The sequence below is a fragment of the Chiloscyllium punctatum genome, chromosome 7 (assembly GCF_047496795.1).
Source record: "Chiloscyllium punctatum isolate Juve2018m chromosome 7, sChiPun1.3, whole genome shotgun sequence".
In the NCBI taxonomy this organism is placed as follows: domain Eukaryota; kingdom Metazoa; phylum Chordata; class Chondrichthyes; order Orectolobiformes; family Hemiscylliidae; genus Chiloscyllium; species Chiloscyllium punctatum.
In genome coordinates, this window is record NC_092745.1 from 58584008 (window position 1) to 58604056 (window position 20049).

Here is a 20049-nt window from a genome sequence, read left to right on the forward strand (position 1 = left end):
CATGTGCACAGTGATTTGGTGAAAATGGCCATTGATGACAGGAAACCAATTCTATTATCCAGGGATATGGAGCATTGCAGGATAAATAAGGTTCAAGTAAAGAACTGTCATGATAGAATTGACACAGGCTTGTTGGGTTAAATGGCATTGCTCTGTTCCCATGTTCTTTTATTAAAAGACACCTTGATTTGCTGAGTAACCTCTGGTTGAAGCCATTAGTGTATATAGGCAGACAGAGCGTTACTAAGTGGACATGTATGATGTCAAGCATAAAGCACATCAGTGAACCAGGCATCCAAGATAACAAGGGAGAGAGTCAGATGCCAGTTCATTTTAATACTAAAGGGATCTGCTTTTTGGACTTTATTGAAACCTTTTCTTTTTCTAATCATTGGTTCTTAGGCACTCCTGGGCTTTCTGCCAGTTATTCTATTAATATTTTTGTCCCTTGCACTATTGTTGGCATCAGTGGGTTTTACTGGGAATCCTTTTATCTGATGTGACTGGAAATAAAGGGAAAGTCCATGGAGAGGAGCCAGACAGGTCATTTAGGCGATCTGTGCCTTTCCAATAATAACTCCTTATGCAGATATGCAGTTCGGTATAAGAATTATTATATTCACTGTTGAAATGAAATGAGTTACTTTTAACATATAGCGCAAGTTAAATCTAAACATTTAAACAAATATCATGGCTTTGGTTTCTTTCATTTTGCATTGTTTAAAGATAGAACAACAATTTCAAATGAATGTTTTCTCTCCTAGCAATTTGACCATGACAGCAGCACTGTAAGGAAGAAATTGTTCCAAGAAGCCCTTGTCCAAATTGCATTGCCAACACTACAGAAAACATTGGCACCAAATTACAAGCGTGTAAGTGACGCATTACTTGAGATTGCAATTGTATTATGACTGTATTATAGACACTACAATCAAGTGCTATGACATGAAAATACTCATTTTGAGAGACTGCACTCCCAGTGCCAAGATTCCCACATTGGGAGGAAGAGTGAAGAATTAGACACAGAGCTTGGTGCACTCAATAAGCAGTCCTATTGAATTCTTGCAGTAGGAAATTCTGCCAAGCAAAGTTGATACGTGAATCAAAGGCTTATGGAATTAAGTGAACTCTGAGGGAAATGTATCTTTTTGTATCACAGCATTCTTCATTTTACTAAAACATCACTTGTAAAATTTTGAGTACTGACTCCAAGAGACTTGGGATAAAATTGTGCCAACAGTTTACACAATGGTCTAAAATCCCTCAGATTGGTAGTTTAGTAGAGTCAGTGCCTCCTGGATTATAAATTGAAGAATGGAATTTCAGTCCAATACAGTAAGGAAGAAACAGAAAGGGCTGAAGAAACTCAGCAAGTCTGGCAGCATCTGGAGAGAGAAACAAAGTTAAGGTTTTGAGTCCAGTTTGACTCTTCAAAATTGCTTTTATTAAATATTTTGTGCTCTTTTTCGCTAATATTCCACAGGGCTAATGAAAGAGTTTAGGACTGATTTTCCTAATTCTGCTTGCATTTATATTTGTCTGTTATTGTCATATTTATCTTACAGAATTACTGCGAGTAAAACCAGCTGTAGTAGTCTTGGTTGCTATTTACTCAAGGTGACAGGGTCTCACCTGCCACCTGGAGAGCAGGAAAAATCCCTTTGGCAATGGAAATGCCCTTCCACCCAGCACTCCCACCCCTGCAAGAGCTGCAGGTCAGCCTGAGGCCATGACTGTGCACTGCTCAGTGGTGCCATTGGGGGACTGGTTGCAGCTGCTGGTAATGCACCCATTCAACACAAGAGTCACCAAGGGTCCCCGGCCACATGTGAGTAATCACAGGATAGATTTGTGGGAAAGGAGTAGGGGAAGAGGCTGTGATGGCAAAGGCAGGTATGGGACTCCCTTCCTAATCCTGAGTCCCCTGATCAGTTGTTATGAGCAAGGCACCCCCACCCACAAAGCCAGCCCATTATAGACTGGTCTGTAGTGGAATCTCTTGTCTCATATGTTACAGTGAAGAAGGTTACTTCAGAGTATAATGTGATCTTGATCAGATGGGTCAATGGGCTGAGGAGTGGCAGATGGAGATTAATTTAGATAAATGTGAGGTGCTACATTTTGGAAAAGCATATCAGAGCAGGACTTATACACTAAATGGTAAGGTTCTGGGGAGTGTTGCTGAACAAAGAGACCTTGAAGTGCAGTTTCATAATTCCTTGAAAGTAGAGTCTCAGGTAGATAAGATAGTGAAGGTGGTGTTTGGTATGCTTTCCTTTATTGGTCAGAGCATCGAGTGTAAGAGTTGGGAGGTCATGTTGCGGCTGTACAGGACATTGGTTAGACCACTGTTGGAATGTTGCATGTAATCTGGTCTCCTTCCTATTGGAAAGACATTGTGAAACTTGAAAGGGTTCAGAAAAGGTTTACAAGGATGTTGCCAGGATTGGAGGATTTGGGCTACAGGGAGAGGTTGAACAGGCTGGGGCTGTTTTTCTTGGGGTGTTGGAGGCTGAGGGGTGAGCTTATAGAGGTTTGCAAAATCATAAGGGGCATGGATAGGATAAATAGACAAGGTCTTTTCCCGGGGTTGGGGGAGTCCAGAATTAGAGGGCACAGGTTTAGGGTGAGAAGGGAAAGATATAAAGGGACCTAAGGGGTAACGTTTTCATGCAGAGGGTGGTGCGTTTATGGAATGGGCTGCCAGAGGAAGTGGTGGAGGCTGGTACAATTGCAACATTTAAAAGGCATCTAGATGACTATATGAATAGGAAGAGTTTGGAGGGGTATGGGCCAAGAGCTGGCAAATGAAACTAAATTAGGTTAGGAAAGCTGGTTGGCATGAACGAGTTGGACTGAAGAATCTGTTCCATGCTGTACATCTCTATGACACTATGTACACCTCACTCCCTCCGAGCAGCTCTGATAGGGTTTCTGTTTGGGCTTCCAAGACATTGAACCCCTCAGTTAAATATCAGCACAGGGAATAGGGCTTTAATGATATGTATGAGCCTTCCTGACCTGTATTTAATCAGGGCAGAAGTGGGAAGGGAGATGGGCCCCTACCCATTACCCTCCCTCAGAAGAGGGAATTAAATTCCAATCCTAGTTCTTGGTTCTGTGGGATCTGCCTCATTTTACATTTCAGGGCAAGATCAACAAATTCAGAGACAGTTGCACATGAACTGAAAATCAAAATTCACGTTTCTTGTTGTTTTTTTTTCACTTGCCTTTCCCTGAAGACTGGGCAAGGCTTGATATGATTTGGGAGGAGTTGTTGACCTGAGCAATAGATCAGCCTAGCATTGCGCACCTCATCTTCCGCCTGGGCAGCCTACAGCACGGCGGAATCATCATGGTGTTCTCCAATTTCAAATAACCTTCCCACCCATTCCCCAACTCCCTTTCCATCTCCCATCCTCCCTTCCACACCTCTGACCGACCCTTCCTTCCAGCTACCAACTGGATTTTTCCTTATATCGACCAACCAGATCCTGTATTCACTACCACTACCTATATTCACTTACCACTACCTCATAACTCCCACCCCAATACATAACCTCTCCCCCCCCCCGCATTGTTTATTTGCAGCTTCCCCTACCCCCACCTCCATTCCTGAAGAAGGGTTATACCCGAAATGCCGATTCTCCACCTCCTGATGATGTCTGGCTTGTTGCATTCTTCCAACTACCTGCCTGCCTACTTTGGATTCCAGCATCTGCAGCTTTTGTTTATCTCTAACTGTGCAGGGATAGCAGCTGTAGTTACTGGAGACATTTTTTATCCTGTTGTTCACTTGAAATCCCTGGAAGTGTAGTTTAGAAGAAAGTTTGGGCACTTATTACTTTATTTTCCCATCTGTATCCCTGGGAATCAAATAGCAACCATCAATGGAGGATTTTTAAAGTCCTGAGTATCTGCTGTTTCAGAGGGACAAGAGGAGAAAAATTGTTCTGCCGTCAGATGAAGAAAGGAAAACAACTGAACCTAAAAAGAGGGAAATGTATCGCTTGTAAATGGGAGATTGAGTTTGTAGCTAGAAGGAAGACTTGACTAGCACCAGATCTTGCTGTTACAGTAAGCTTTTGAGAAATCTAACGATGTTTTAATCTTCATTCTGAAAGCGTAAGATTGGTTTCCTTCATAGACTTCTATGTTTGTCTTTTGTTTAATCTAAATTGTAACTATTTTCTTGAACAGGATTAAACTCTCCATTAATAAGTAACTATTCTAAATCTCATTTCTGCTATGTAACCAAAAAATAAGATTATTTGAAATAATGTGTCACAATGAGCACAGATACTTACCATCTGGAATTTCTCCTTCTGCTGCAGGGATATTGTAAAATAGTGAGTTAATGAAAATGAGAGAGACAGGGAGAGGTTAAGCAGAGCAGAGCAAATCTGATACCTACACTCTATATCTTCAATATATTTTTCACATTTAAATAATTGTAGGAAATAAAATCGCTGAAATCTTGTGGACACAGGAGGTGGCTTGTCTGTCATCTGCGGATTCAGTCAGAGATCATGAGCCAGTCAGACAGATATCTGGGGTCAGGTCTGAGTCCAGGATCAAGACAAAATGTGAGGCAGTAGTGGTAGTGTCCCTGCCTCTGGATCAGGAGGCCAGGGTTCAAGTTCTCACCTATTTTGAGGGTGTGCATTTCTGAACAGGTTAATTGGGAAAAGTTGACACAGAATGGGCAGGAATCCTACATTTTGGTTACTGCTAGCCAATCAGAAGCCTGCAGTTCTTTTGCTCAGCAGAGGAGGTGGTGGCTACTGCCAGAATGACAGCCACCAGGGACCAGGAATCAGGAGCAACCTGGGACCAACTGTAACCGATGGCAGGTGGGATGCTGGTGGGGTGGGGGTGTGGGGCTCACAGTGTAACAGGGTCAGACAGGGAGCTGTGGACAAATCCATCCCCACTGAGGAAAATTTGCTCATGAGGGTGACCAATCAGAGAGAAGTCTGAATGGACAGGGAGGAAATAGTGAGAAGCTCCTCTAATCACAATCAATCACATACAGGAAAACTGCAGATGCTGGAATCCAAAGCAGATGAGCAGGAGGCTGGAAGAACACAGCAAGCCAGGCAGCATTAGGAGGTGCAGAAGTTGATGTTTCAGGTATAACCCTTCTTCTGGAATGGAGGTGGGGGTAGGGAGAGCTGCACTTCCTGATGCTGCCTGGCTTGCTGTGTTCCTCCAGCCTCCTGCTTGTCTCCCTCTAATCACAGGATGCTTCGCTCACAAGGCTCATTAACAAACCTGTCAGCAACTAATGTGACAAAGGAACAACCTGTGATCGGAGGAGCACAGGTCAGCTCGGTAACCGCTGGAATTGAGGGATTCACTGGGGAGTGGAGAGGCTAAGGTCTGGGGGCAGTTGCACCAAGGTTTAGATGTGGCTGACAGGGGCTGGGAGCCAGCGACTGTTTTGCCCAGTCCTGGAGAGAGATCCAGGTCTGGAAGAAGCCTTTTGCCACTGCTGGAAGGAGCAGGGACAGCCTTTATGTTGAGGCAGAGTCTGCCCATGTGGAATGAAGCGATTGTGGGGAAGAGGGAGAATGTAAGGAGGACAGAGGAGACATGAAACTGGAGAGCAATGGGGAAGCCACAACTCTAAGAGGAAAGTTGAAGGGGTTGCGAGGAAGGTTTGGGGAGATTGGGAAGTCAGAGATGAAACTTAAGAGATATGGAAGCTGCAGGAGGACCGGGAAGAAATGGGAAAACTACTGGCTACAAAGGAGAGTGAAAGAAAGAGGGAAGCTTCATGGGGTTAGGAGATTGACAGATGCTGCAAAGTATAAGAATATTTCAAACCTGTCAACATAGGAACATTGAGCTAACAGAGAGCAAGGAAATTTGAAATTACTGAAGTGATGAATTACTTGTAAATTAATGTGGTATCTCTAAAGTTGATACATGTTTAGGAGCCACCCTATAGGAAAGATTGCAGTGGGTGTTATTGTAGTGAACACTTCTCAGCTGTTAAAATTAAATCTGGAATTGAGAGCTGAGATGCAAAGGTAAGACATGATTTGGAGATGCCGGTGTTGGACTGGGATGTACAAAGTTAAAAATCACACAACACCAGGTTATAGTCCAACAGGTTTAATTGGAAGCACTAGTGGTTATAGTAACTTCTGGGTTAATGTATTCTGGCTTTGTGAATATATGATGGAAGTGAATCAGCTCATACTTCATCACTCTGCTTAAGTTGTATTTAGGGTAATGGCTTTTATGTTTAGGTGTATGTGTCAGTTATCTTTTTTTTTAAAAAAGCATATTTTGTTTCCTTATGTCTATTGTCATGTGCCCATTTAAACGGTGTTTAGGAAATGGAGTCTTCCCTTGTTTGTTATGGGTTAAAGTTTACTAGAGTTGATAATGATTGAGAATATTGATTAATTCTTCTTGTTCTGATTCTGTGTCAATCCAAATACACCAAACATTAATACAAAAACAAAAGGCAATGTTTCATGTCACTCCATCACCTTATGACGAAATGACTCCGAGTATAAAAAAAAGTGCCTCCCTACTTCTGTTAGCTAAACAGGATCCCTCAAGAAACAGAAACAGAAAATGATGGAAAAGCTCAGCAGATCTGGCAGCATCTGTGGAGAGAAATCCGAGTTAATGTTTTAGGTTTTGAGGAAGAGTCACTCAACCTGAAACAATAACTCTGATTTCTCTCCACAGCTGCTGCCAGACCTGCTGAGATTTTCTAACAATTCCTGTTTTTGTTTCTGATTTACAGCATCCGCAATTTTTAAAGTTTTTATTAGAATCTCTCAAGAGGAGCTCTTGAGTGGAGTGGGTGGGGGGGGAGGTGGAGGGTGGAAATGTGCCCTCGTCAGCAATAAATGTCGGGTGTGGCCCTCAGCAGCTCTGCTCATCCATCTTCCTGATGCCATGCACCTCGATTAGATGCTGAGTATCTTTGAATATGGTTCTCCCCACTAACCCGCTGCCTGATCCTCAGTCAGTCTACATAGCTTTACTTGTTCTTCCCACAGTGACAGACCCATCTGCATCTGGGTAAATACTGGCACTAGTAGAATGTGACCCCTAATTTCTCATGAGTTGGCTGTTTAAGGGCCTTAAATGTGGTGGGACAGGAAGACTAACAACAGGCCTTTCCACCCCAGAGTTAACCAGGTTGGAGCAGGAGATGGTGGAGTATTTACCTGCCTTGCTCCTATTGGATGAGGATCTGCAATCAACTCTATTGTATTCAAAGATCTCATGCAATCACCTAAAGGAATGTTTCAACCATATGAATTGAAAATGATATTCTCCTTATGACTGAAACCTGTAGCTGATGAAACAAAGCGGATGCCTGAATTGAGGATCGTAAAAATAAAATATTATGCTGGTTAGTAAAGAGCTGAATGTCAAATTCATTTTCTCATTCAACAGGAGCTCCAGAAGTTTGAGCAATACATCTTTTCAGATTATGCGAAGCTCATTCAAATGGAGAATATCTATGAAGAAATCTTACTTGAGACCATTCTCAGGGAGGTGGTCAAAGGTGAGTATTTTGTTTCATAAGTGCCGACCTTAGAAAATTAGCTGAAGCTTCAACGTGGCTGGTAGAGTTCTGGAAGACCATTAATTTAAACGTAGCATTGAATATAAGCTAATTGGGTCATAAAAAAAAAACAACATAACAGCACTTAACCGTGTCTTGACTTTCATTAAAAAAGAAAAAGATCTTCCAGTTACTTTCCTGCTCACTGGCTCAGTATGGGTTAAGGAAGGAAGGAGATATTTTATCACTGTGAACTGACTTAGACAGCTATGCAGTATGGCCCCTATGTAATACCCAAATATCGTGTAGGTTTTTTATTCATTCATAGGACATGGGCATTGCTGGCTGGCATTTCTTTCCTAACCCTAGTTGACCTTGAGAAGGTGGTGGTGAGCTGCCTTTTTTGAACCATTGCAGTCCATGTGCTGTAGGTTGAACCACAATGCCCTTGGGGAGAGAATCTTCGGATTTTACTCAGTGACACTGAAGGAATGGCAATATATTTCCAAATTTGGGGTGGTGAGTGGCTTGAAGGGGAACTTGCAGGTGGTGGTACTCCCATGTATCTACTGCCCTTATCCTTCTCAATATAAGTAGTCACGGATTTGGAAGATCCCGTCTGAGAATCTTTGGTGAATTTCTGCAGTGCGTCTTGTAGATAGTACACACTGCTGCTACTGAGCTTTAGTGGTGGGGGAGTGGGTGCTTGTGGATGTGGTGCTAATCATGCAGGCTTTTTGTCCTAGATGCCAACTTTGTCACTACATTCAACCTCATGCCATTACATTGACTTCATTCCTACCTGCTCTTGAAAAATTAAGCTACTCCATTATTACTTTAAAAATTAACTGTTCCAGTGATTTCAGGCCCATTACCTATAGATTACAACTGTTCTAAAAGTCTGATGACTAAATTCTACATGCAGCAAGTCTTGTTCATCAATCACCACTACTTTTGCTGAATTTCTTTGCTCTCCAGTCACCAATTTTTCACTACTTTAAAATTCTCACCCTCTCCATGATCCAAATTCTCCCATGTTTATAATCTCCTTCTACAATTTCCAGACTTCTTCATTCCTCTCACTCCTGAGCATCCAGTCTCCTTTGATCATGCCTTCAGTTGCACCCTCTCTCTGTATCCACTTTCTCTGCATCTTCCTATCCTCCTTTAAGACTCTGTTTAAAACCCAAAGCTTTTAGCTAATCATGCTATTATTTCTTATGGCTTGGCCTCCATTTTTGACTGATTATCTCTTGTGCAAAATTTGTAATAGAAATGTTGCATTTCAGTAAGGTAAACTATGTTGTTTTAATTTATTTTCATTTGAGAAACAACTTGTTTTTTTCTTGATAGTGGTGAATGAAGCTGCCATCTTGAAGAAACACAACCTCTTTGAAGACAACATGACTTACACTAGTGACAGTGATAGCAATCTCACTGATAAAAATGAAGGAAAGACTCCACCAGATTCTCAATCAAGGAGCCCTGCTAAAACATCATCTGAAGGTTCAGATGCTGAGGGATTAGAAACTGTAGAAAAAGTGACTTTACAAATGTCTGCTCCTGCAACAGAATCCTCACTGATTGAGATACAGGAACGTGAACAGTCATCAGCCTCACTGGATAAAATTCTTCAGACTACATTAGCTTCTAAACAGAATGGAGAAGGGATTATGCAAGTAGATACCAATGCAGTGCAGGAAACTAGTCCAAGCACAATTACTTGTCAGGAACCTGACAAAGTAATCACAGTTGATAACCAGAACAATAATGATAACATACCAACAAATGAATGCCAGAACAGACAGGCTGAAGTACAAGATGAAAGGGACAATTCCCCAGCTCCCGATAGTTTGAAAGAAATACATGATCTGTTAACGGTGGCAGTTGTGTCAGTTGAAGAGGGTCCCGAGACTCAGAAAGCTATTCCGCCTAATGATGAAAGCCATAGTCAAGTAGACAAGGAATCTAGTCCAAATGTGGATGAACAATTTAAGGTTGTAGAAGAAATGAAAGAAGATGATGTGTCAGCAATTGAACTTGTAGAAGGTCAAAGTGAGGATAGTAAAGAACCTAAAGTAGGAAACATACTAGCACCAGTTGAGGAACTTGTAGAAAGCCACAGTGAGAAAGCTAATGAACTCAAAACCTTGCAATCAACAGTTAAGGAACTTGTGGGAGAACAAGAAGAGGAAGATGATGAATCTAAAGACTCACAGTCAACCGTTGAGGAGCTTTTGGAAGAACATGATGAGGAAGATAAGGAACCCAAAGAATCACCATCCACAGTTGAGCTTTTGGAAGAGCATGGTGAGGAAGATAAGGAACCCAAAGGCTCACCACCCACAGTTGAGGAGCTTTTGGAAGAGCATGGTGTGGAAGATAATGTACCTAAAAGCTCACCACCCACAGTTGAGGAGCTTGAGGAAGAACATGGTGAAGAAGATCTCAAACGCAAAAGCTCACCATCTACCGTTGAGGAATGTATGAAAAATCAGAGTGAGGAAGAGGTGTTAAAAGAAGACTTACCAGCAACTGTTAATAATCTTGTAGATCAAGACAAAAAAATGACAGAAGCAGTAAAGCAAAATGAATGTCTAGAAATTGAGCCTTGCATTGACAACATTGAGTCTAATCATGTTTCTGAAAGTAGTCCAATATTGCACAAAGATGCAGTTGAAGAAGTGAGAACTATAGACACCACAGACACTGAAATAGCACTTGAATATTCTGAAAAGGACAAGGAACAAAGTACATTGAGCCAGGATGAAGCTAAGGAGGATGAGAAAGATTCTCCAATGTAGTTCATCATTGATGTAGAAGCAAAGGGAAAGGAATTGGTGGTAAGTGACTCATCATTGCAGTAAACAAATCTGTTGGATCACCAATCAGTGAAGAAAGCACCTTGACAATCAAACTCCAGTATAACAATTCCAAGAAACCAAAAAACCCTATTTCTACTTTGACCAGAGGCCTTTACTGAGAGATCAGATCATATTTGATGTTTTCTAGATTACATTGGATTGCACTTCCTATTTTTGTGCTTTCTTTGTGAAGTGACAAGAGAAGAGGTCTGTTCTTGATTTTATTTGAAGTGTCTTTTTCACCACATAAGGCTTCAAGTGGGTACGCAGTGATTCGGTTTGAATGGACTGTAAGAAAATAAATCCGAGCTTACACCCAAGTGCACCAAACAATAATTGAAGAGTGTGCTTTAAAAAAAGGAGATTATGTGAAGGACAATGGAACAGCTTTTGGTACAGAAGAGGTGGTTATTATCACAATTCAAAACAATTGCAGGAGATTCAAAGCCAGCAACTTTCTTTGTGCAAAACTGGATCTGTAATGTTAACAAAACCTTTACAATAGATTCTATTTTCAAGTCTGCTTTGAAGTTTTGGATGGTATCTACAGAAGATAGACATTGTAATCTGATATAATTTAGTTTCTTCTTATAGCTGTTTGTTAATGTATAAAGGAATTATTAAAATCATGTCTTATTTTCACCTGCTGACAATACTTGGAATGCTGTACAATTATTTACATTACTCTGTTTATAACATAGAATTTAGGCTTCAATTCAGTATGGTTTCAGCCATAAATTAATACCTGCAATGTAATCATTTAGTAGAATGCTCAGTTTAGATTTATGCCAATACCAAGACTGCATGCCTGTCTGATCACTTTCCTCTTCACTGTTCAAATAAGTGTAGCAATGGATCTTGCTGTTATCTATTGATTAACGGAATTAATGTTGATGTTGTGTGACTTCACACTTTCTAACACTCTAGCAGCATAAAGTAATACTGGCCTGTGGTTGTTTTTTTATATAATTCAGAGTTCGCCAATCTCTCACTTATCCTGCTCTAAGGAATAGTGTAAATACAGCAACCATAATATTTCAGATGCAGCAATCACTTTGAGTAAAGAAGAACTAATCATACAAAGTTGGGTTATTTTGATGCAGCCAAAATTGTACCTGCTCTGCAGTCATTTCTTTCAAACTTCAATATCAGTGTCCACAGCTGAAGTTTGAATGAACAATTCAGGGTTATAATTGTGAATTTCCAAACAAAAACTGATCAACTACATAACTAAAAATATAAGGTGAAAGTGAGGACAGCCGATGCTGGAGATTAGAGTCAAGAGTGTGGTGCTGGAAAAGCACTGCAGGTCTGGCAGCATCCAAGGAGCAGGAGAATTGACGTTTCGGACAAAACTAAAAATATAAAGTCAGTCATTGCAATAAAGGAAACAGATTAAACATTTCCATTTATCTTTCAAGTGGAGGGATAGGACAGTTCTACGTTAAGACCTATGTTTGTCCTATGTGAGGAATTCACAGCCCTTTTCCCAAGAAGACAAAGAGATTGAATATCACAGGTTTCCTTTTGGAAGACAGGAGGAGGGAAATGGGCCTTTTGTTTCAGGAATAGTCATTCTTTGAAACCTGAGATGCATTATAGAGATATGCTAGTTATTGGCCTCCCAACGCTTGACCTGTATGTCACAGAAAATCCAAAAGAAGAAAAAAAACAAATACTCATCTAGTGGAATTTTTAAAAAGCATAGAATCACACTATTATCACCAGGGATGATGATTAAAAAATACACAGTGCTAAATAATTAAAAGTTATGCAACTGCAAGTATCACATTATTTTAATTGTTATTATAAACTAACTTATCACAATTTTGAAAAAAAATTCTGTACAACTATCAATCTGTCTATTTCCATACTCCATTGTACAATTTCTTGCAATAAAATATTGCCTTTAATTAATAATTGGAAGGGAGTATCAGTTGATTATGGTTATGGGATTTTACAACAGTATTATCCAAGTTTGATCAATGGAATAATACAGAGTTTCATTTTCGGTAAAGGAAACACATTTTTATAAAAATGCATCAATAGTCAGTAAGTGTACAGTCATTATGAGGCTAAAAACTTAAATTATCCAACAACACCCTAACTTGCATTCTGTTATCCATCAAACATAGATCTTGCTTCTTTTATCTAGAATTACAGAATTCATAAATGTTCTAATTGAAGGTGACAATAAGTCAACCTGACTAGGTGCCATTTGATGTGGCATTTAAACAATAAATGGATCCAGTGTTCTTTGTTTAATGATTTGTCAAATATAATCAATTACTAACACTTTCTGAAATGGTTAGCCAACTTTAGTTACTTTACAAGCAATTTAATACACTCATACAGTAGTTTTAAACATAATATTGCCAAAGAGTATTGTGATGTTTGGTGGTGACATGGAGTTAGCTCCATTTAACTCAGAACTTTTGTTTTATTGTTGAGTCTTTTGTTTCTAACTGTAAAAGGACTTCTCATTTTATAATTCATTTACTTTCTCACCAAATACTTGGAATGGACATAGTATGCACTTGTTTTACTGAACACTGCTTATTTTTTCAATCTGTGATTCATTCCAATTAGGGTGACCAGTCAGGATACAATTAGCAACAACGAGCTCAGGAAACAAAGAAAACCTCAGATACAATTCTTGTTCTGAAAACTTGTTGGACAGTGACTGTGTAGGTGATAAGTGATGGTAGTATCAGGTTTTGCTGTGCTTCTTCAATGGTGGTTTTACTGCTAACATGGATCTGGCATTTTTTTATATTGTAAGTTTGTTGACAGAAGAGAATTGAGGCAGTATATTTTTACCCCCTACCTAATCCTGTCATAATATAAAACTCTTCCGTTATTGCAGCCAAAGGAGCAGGAGGAGAAATCTTAAAAGGAAGAGGAGTAAGCCTTTTTGTTAATTAAATTCTTTCCATAAGCCTATGTAGTGAGGAAAGCAAAGTAAATGGCTTTAATTGAGGGGTAGGAACCATAAGTGGGCCTTTCTCCTCCAATATTCTACTGTATGAAATTGTTATTACATCACAGCACCCACCAGAGTTAAAGTCTGAGACTTTGGGCATTTTCTTATTTACTAACTTGGATCATTACCATCAAAATGTTAGACAGAAAAGCCCTAGTCTAGTTCCTGAGTAACTGGACAACTGATCTTCATAAAGCGCAATTTTGCTTTCTCTCTCCACATCACAACCACCCCCCCCACCACCACCCCCAAGACCCTACCTGAATAACCCCCATCATCTAACTACCATATCCCACCTCCCTCATGAACTGTCCTCACCGGCCTCCAAACTGACAACCCTTCCCCTCACCTGACTATCCTGTTGTACATACTCACTCATCCAACTGCAACCCTACACCTCACAAATGGCTTACCCATCTGCCATGTACTTACCAGCAACTAGCAGTTAGTGCCACATAAAGAAGATGTGACTTGTCTAGATCCCAATGCTCCAGCATAATAAAGAAGCAGTTTGATTGATATTACATATTACTTATAATGTTTCCAAAGAAAGATTCTGTTGGAGTAGGGAAAAGTAGGAGCAGAACAACAATCCACAAAGCAAGGGGTTTCCAACACCATCAACAGCATTGCACTGTAAGATAAATCTGAATATTGTGTTAAACTAGGCCCTGGTTGAGGAAGGAATCTCCATTTCTAAAGCATTGGAATTCCTTATTTCATTAGCTCCAACTACTCTTATACTTACAGAAATTTGTTTGAATTTTCGTCAAACCCTGGAAGAATGAAATTGCACAATGGGGTGTTACTACAAACATTTGAATATATTAGTGATTACATGTAAAGGCCAAAAGTGCTTTTTCCCCATATACAATTTACTTTCAACTCAACTACCAACAAATATAGAAAGTCATTTTATATCATGATCTTAAAATCTCTATCTGAATCTATTGGAAGACAAAATGGATGTGACTGCACATTATTTTTAATCATAATTTCTTCACTCACATTCCAGCCATATCTTATGAGGCATTACAACAGAAACATTTAGAAACTGAGATCACTTTATGTTCTGTTGCGTTCTGTCTGGAGTAATGTACACAGCTATTCAGTTTCTCTTTATAGTGGCTATTTGATTCTTGAAGATGGGAATAAGAAGGATACACACATTTTTTTGAATAACTTTAAATCCCCAAAACTGCTTATACTCTGAAACAGCCACAATGCCACTACTGCAGATAGAGTTGCAGAAGCAAGAGATCTCCGATATCAATTCACCTTTCTCTACATATTTTCTGGGATGCACATATATACATTCTGAATTTAAACATGTTTAACTTGAATGAGTTTTGTATCATAAACACATACAATGATGTTGCCATGTATTTCAAACTAAATGTTTGAACTATTAGTGTTTCAAATGGAGCATGCCAGTTCTTTTTTTCATGACTTTGTATTTTGAAAAACCTTTATCCATTTAATATTGGATCTAATATTATTTTTAATGAATTAATTATCATAAATAAAAACAACAAAAAATCCACTTCCAATATTTGTGGTTATTGATATAGATAAATCAACTTCTTTAATCCTCTGCAGGTGAATTGCCAATATGAATTACAGCTGGATCTTCAGAGATTTGCAAGAATTTTATTAAATAAGGTAACAGGCACACAGGTACTTCTAAATCGATGCTTAATTTTAATTATTTTAAAATAATCAGTATTTTCCTGCTTAAATAATCCTCTCATAATTGAAATATAACTCCAGAAAATGCAGCTATCATTCTGTAGGAATAAGCTTGTCTAGTTTCAGTTTTACAGAGAATGACGGATAACTGGAAGCAAAAACAGTGCTATTGAAAGGGGCACAGAATGTCTATCTCACACACATACATACGCACACACACAGTGATTGATAGCTATCATCTAAACTCGGAGATTGAATACCTTTGTAGAGATGCAATACCATAAGTTACGATATAAAATTTAAAAGCAATTTCAAATAAAAGGAAACATGAAGGGTTTTGCCTAAATTTGCCTAAACTATTTTGTAATACCTACATACGTAAAGTACAATTAAAAATGCTGCTGACTTCTCAGAGTGGAAAACACAATCTTGGTGAAGGCCTCATTTATGGCATGGCCTGGAGATAATGATTTTAGGTATTAAAGGATAAATCTGATGATGGGACATCTATAACAGAATAATATTTCTTGTCTGAAGAAAAGGTGACCCAAAAAAGATGAATATGTTAATACTAAAATTATGAATGGTGGGCTTGGTGGCTCAGTGATTAGCATTGTTGCTTCACAGTGCCAGGTACCCAGGTTCGACTTTAGCCTTGGGTGACTGTGTCGAGTTTGCAAGTACTCTGGGTTTCTGCTGCATGCTCCAGTTTCCTCCCATGGTCCAAAGATGTGCAGGTTAGGTGAGTAGGCCATGCTAAAATTGACTGTCTGTGGAGTTTGCACATTCTCCTCGCATCAGCGTGGGTTTCCTCTGGGTGCTCCGGTTTCCTCCCACAGTCCAAAGATGTGCAGGTCAGGTGAATTGGCCTTGCTAAATTGCCCATAGTCAGAGGGAAATGGGTCTGGGTGGGTTACTCTTCGGAGGGTCAGTGTGGACTTCCACACTGTAGGGAATCTAATCTAATCTAGTCTAAATTGTCCAAAGTGTCCAGGGATGTGCAGGCTAGGTGAATTAGCCATGGTAAATGCATGATTACAGGGATAATTCACAGGGTTGGTGCAGACTCGATGGGCTGAATTGCCTCTTGCTGCACTGTAGGGATTCTATAGATTATTCTCAATTAGAAATGGCAGGCAGAAAGTGCCAGAATATACTAGCCAAATGTTCATTACCTGCCATACTGGTAGAGGAAAGAGATTGTGCTTATGTCAAGACCACATAGTGGTAACATTTAATGTTGAAATTAGTATATGCAGATGGTCTTGCATTTTCTGGAAGGCCCATTTTCCACTTTGAACCCTCCAGTGTCTCATTTCAAACAGCACAATGTGATGCCAACCAATATGATCCTCATAAGCAGTATAAAAAGGGACCATGCAATTACTTTTTGATTTAATAATTTTGGCTCAAAAAAGAAAGTGCTTAAGCAAATCAACAGATCTGACAGCATTTATGGAGGAAGAATCATAAATGAAATCGCAAGTGTAAAATTACTTTTCTTCAAAAATGAAAAGAGTTGGAAATGTAATGGACTTTATCCTTGTAAAAGAAAGATGGGGTGGGGGAGGTCAGAGAATAGTTAGACAGAAAGGGAAATTAGATATCAAGGGTGTCTTGGAACAAAAGGCAGAGGGAGTGATATGTAACAGAGAAACAAAGCTTTGGTGCATAGGAGAAGAGTAAAGGTCAGTTCTGATTTAAAGCAAAAGCTTGACACGAAGATACTGATGCTGTGGGAGATTAAAAAAAGTTAAAAAGGAAGACAGTGTTCATACTCTGAAGTTGTTGAGCTCTATGTTGGTTTAAAGTGTCTCAGCAAGACATGAGATGCTGCTCCTTCATCTTGTGATGGGCTTTGCTGGAATGTCGAAGCAGGCCTTGGACAGAAATGTGAGCAATGACAGCAGGATGGTGTTTTCAGCTGGTATTCAACTGGAGTGATGTTTGCGAACTGAGTTGAAATGTTCCACAAAACTGTCACCCAGTCTGTATTTGGTCTCCCTTGTGTAGAGATGACTGCATTCTGTCCAGCAAATAAGAATCATACAGCACCAAGGAGGATTTTGGCCTATCCTGTCTGTATGGCCAAAACTACTCAACAGACCTAGTTCCACTTTCCAGCCTTGAATATTATGACACTTCCAGTGCTCATGCAATTACTTTGTAAAGGTTGTGAGGTTACCCACCTCAACTAACCTCCCAGGCAGTGCGTTCCAGACCTCCATCACTCTCATGATGAAAGATATCCTCAAATCCCTCCTACCCTCCTGCCTTGCACCTTAAAAGTGTGCCCCCTATTAGTAACCCTTCAACTATGGGGGGCAGAAGCTTGATATTGATGCTGTGGATGTTTCACATAACCTTATACATCACAAACAGGTTCCCCCCTCAACCTTGTCTACTCCGAAGAAAACAACCTGAGCTTATCCAGTCACTTTCCATCATAGAAATGTTCCATCTCAGGCAACATCCTGGTGAATCTTCTGTGCTCCTCCATCAATGCAGTCACATCCTTCCTATTGTGCAGTGACCAGAACTGCATACAGTACTGCAGTTGTAACTTAACAAACGTTTTGTATGGCTCAGACATAACTTTCTTGCTCTTATAGTATATGCCTCAACTGATAAAGGCAATTGTCTTCTATATGTTCTTAACTACCCTGTTAACCTGCAGTACCACCTTCAGGGATCTATGGATAAGCATCCCAAGATCCCTCTGTTCCTCTGAGGTTCTGAGTGTCCTACCATTCATCGAGTACTCCTTTGTCTTGTTACTTCTTCCAAAGTGCAATACCTCACATATATCAGGGTTAAATTCCATCTGCCACTGACTTGCACATCTGACCAATCCTTTTGTACTCTCCTATCACCTAAGACCTTCTTCCTCACTGTCAACCACTCTACTAGATCTTGGTGGTATGCCACTGGTCACAGCCTCCAGTCACACAAACAGCCTTTTCCCACCACCCTCTGTCCCTTGTTACTCAATCAAATTTTGGATCCAACTTGCCAAGTTATCTTGGATCTCATGTGCTTTTACCTTCTTTATCAGTCTCCTATATGTGACCTTGTCAAAAGCCTTGCTGAAATCCACATAGAAGTACAACTAAAATTTTGCTTCTCCCGAAAGGACAATGAGTTGGAATGAGCTAAATGGACAGGAGTTATATCTCCTGTGACAACAAAAGGAGCTATGGTGAGATTTGTGGCAGAATGGTGTGAGATGTTTTGAAATCTATCTTGACATTAGGAGCAATTCACTACGTGTTTTATTCATTTGCCAAGTGGTGAGTTGTTCTCAAGGAAGCAGTCATTTCAGACCAGAAGTAGTAGCAGCAGAGGTAGGCCATTCAGCCCATTAGAGTCTGCTCCGTCATTCAATTAGACCATGGCTGATCTGTTAATTCTCAACTGCATTTTCCTCTCTTATCACCATAAGCCTCAATTCCGTTAATGATTAGAAAATGATCTCAGCCCTACTGGTCCCACTTCAACTGCCCTCTGTAGTAAAGAATTCCACACATTCTCTACCCTCTGAAAGAAGAAATTCGTTTTGATTTCTGTCCTAACTGGGTGACCCCTTTCTCTGAGATTATGACCTCTGACCCGAGACACTGCATAAAGGAAAACAACATCTCAGCATCTACCCCGTCAAACCCCCACAGAATCCTACATGTTTCAAAACGTCTCTGCTCATTCTTCTAAACTCCAATGAGTACTCACCAAATCTGGTCACCCTCTTCTCATCAGATGATCCTTCCATATGCAAAATCAACCTTGTGAACTTTCTCTGAACTGTCCCAATGCCAGCATAATTTTCCTTAGATAAGAGGACCAAAACTTGTCACACTATTCCAGGTGTCATCTGACTAATAGAAAGTGAGGACTGCAGATTAGAATCGAGAATGTGGTGCTGGAAAAGCACAGCAGGTCAGACCGCTTCCGAGGAGCAGGAGAACCGATGTTTCGCACATAAGCTTATGCACGAAACATTGATTCTCCTGCTCCTTGGAAGTGGCCTTACCTGTCATCTGACTAGTGCCTTGTATAGTTTTAGCAAGACCTTCTCACTTTTATTAATCTTTTGCCTTTGAAGTGAAGGTCTTCCCTGTCACCTGCTAAACTTGGATGCTATGTTTTTGTCATTCATACAAGGGGACTCCCAAATCCCTCTGTGTTGCAGTTTTCTGCTGTATTTCCCCATTTAAATAATATTCAGGCTCTCAGTTCTTCCTGCCAAAATGCATAACCTCATATTTTCCCACATTATAGTTCATTTGCTAAGTTTTTACTCAGAAACGGGATTATGGCTTTATATGGCTTATTAATACCACCACTCACCGCATTAATATTCCTAGTTTACCAAATGTCCCGAGCAGGCTAGACTTTGAGATTCTTGACATGGGAGTAGGAGCGGGTACCTGATGACTTCAGTTCACTGCTTGCTCCAAAGGACCTCCATGTTGGACACCAGGCATAAATATCACAGGGCATGTTCCATCTGCCACATGCACCCTACATCCACAGACGTTGGCATCTGACATGACTTGTCTTTTAGGAACCCTCAAAACCCATCTCTGATCCATATAGAGTACACTCCTGCACTTCAATGCTGCACCTTCTGTACATAGTGTGTGGCAAGATGGCCATTGTACTGGATGAGAGGAATGCCATGGGAAGGAGAGTGGTGGTGGAGGGGGATGGTGCCAGCTCAGGCCTTTTTTCCAGGCAGATGCAGAGAGCCCTTAGATTATCCTGAAAGGAGATGGATGTATAGAAGGATTGCATGTCCACGGTGAAGAGGAAGTGACTGGTGCACACAAAGTGGAAAGTTTGAAACTGACAGAAAGTATCAGAAGAATTATGGATGTTTTTCGGAAGGGACTGGACAAGGGGAGAAAAAGTTATGGTGCTAAGAAGAGATAGGTTTTGTGGGGCAGGAATAGGCGGAACAATGTGTTTACCTGGGC

General features: G+C 40.3%; 1 protein-coding gene across 2 annotated transcripts in view; it reads left to right on the forward strand.

Moving 5' to 3' along the window:
- LOC140479680 (protein Niban 1-like) overlaps positions 1 to 14848 on the forward strand; it is a 145149-nt gene extending 130301 nt beyond the window's left edge. For both annotated transcript variants that reach the window (XM_072573665.1, XM_072573666.1), the window contains exons 12-14: positions 765 to 872; positions 7429 to 7540; positions 8894 to 14848. In XM_072573665.1, coding sequence (XP_072429766.1) covers positions 765 to 872; positions 7429 to 7540; positions 8894 to 10344 — 1671 coding nt within the window. In that variant the 3' untranslated portion in view covers positions 10345 to 14848. The remainder of the gene's footprint in view (positions 1 to 764; positions 873 to 7428; positions 7541 to 8893) is intronic.
- Positions 14849 to 20049: the final 5201 nt, after the last annotated feature.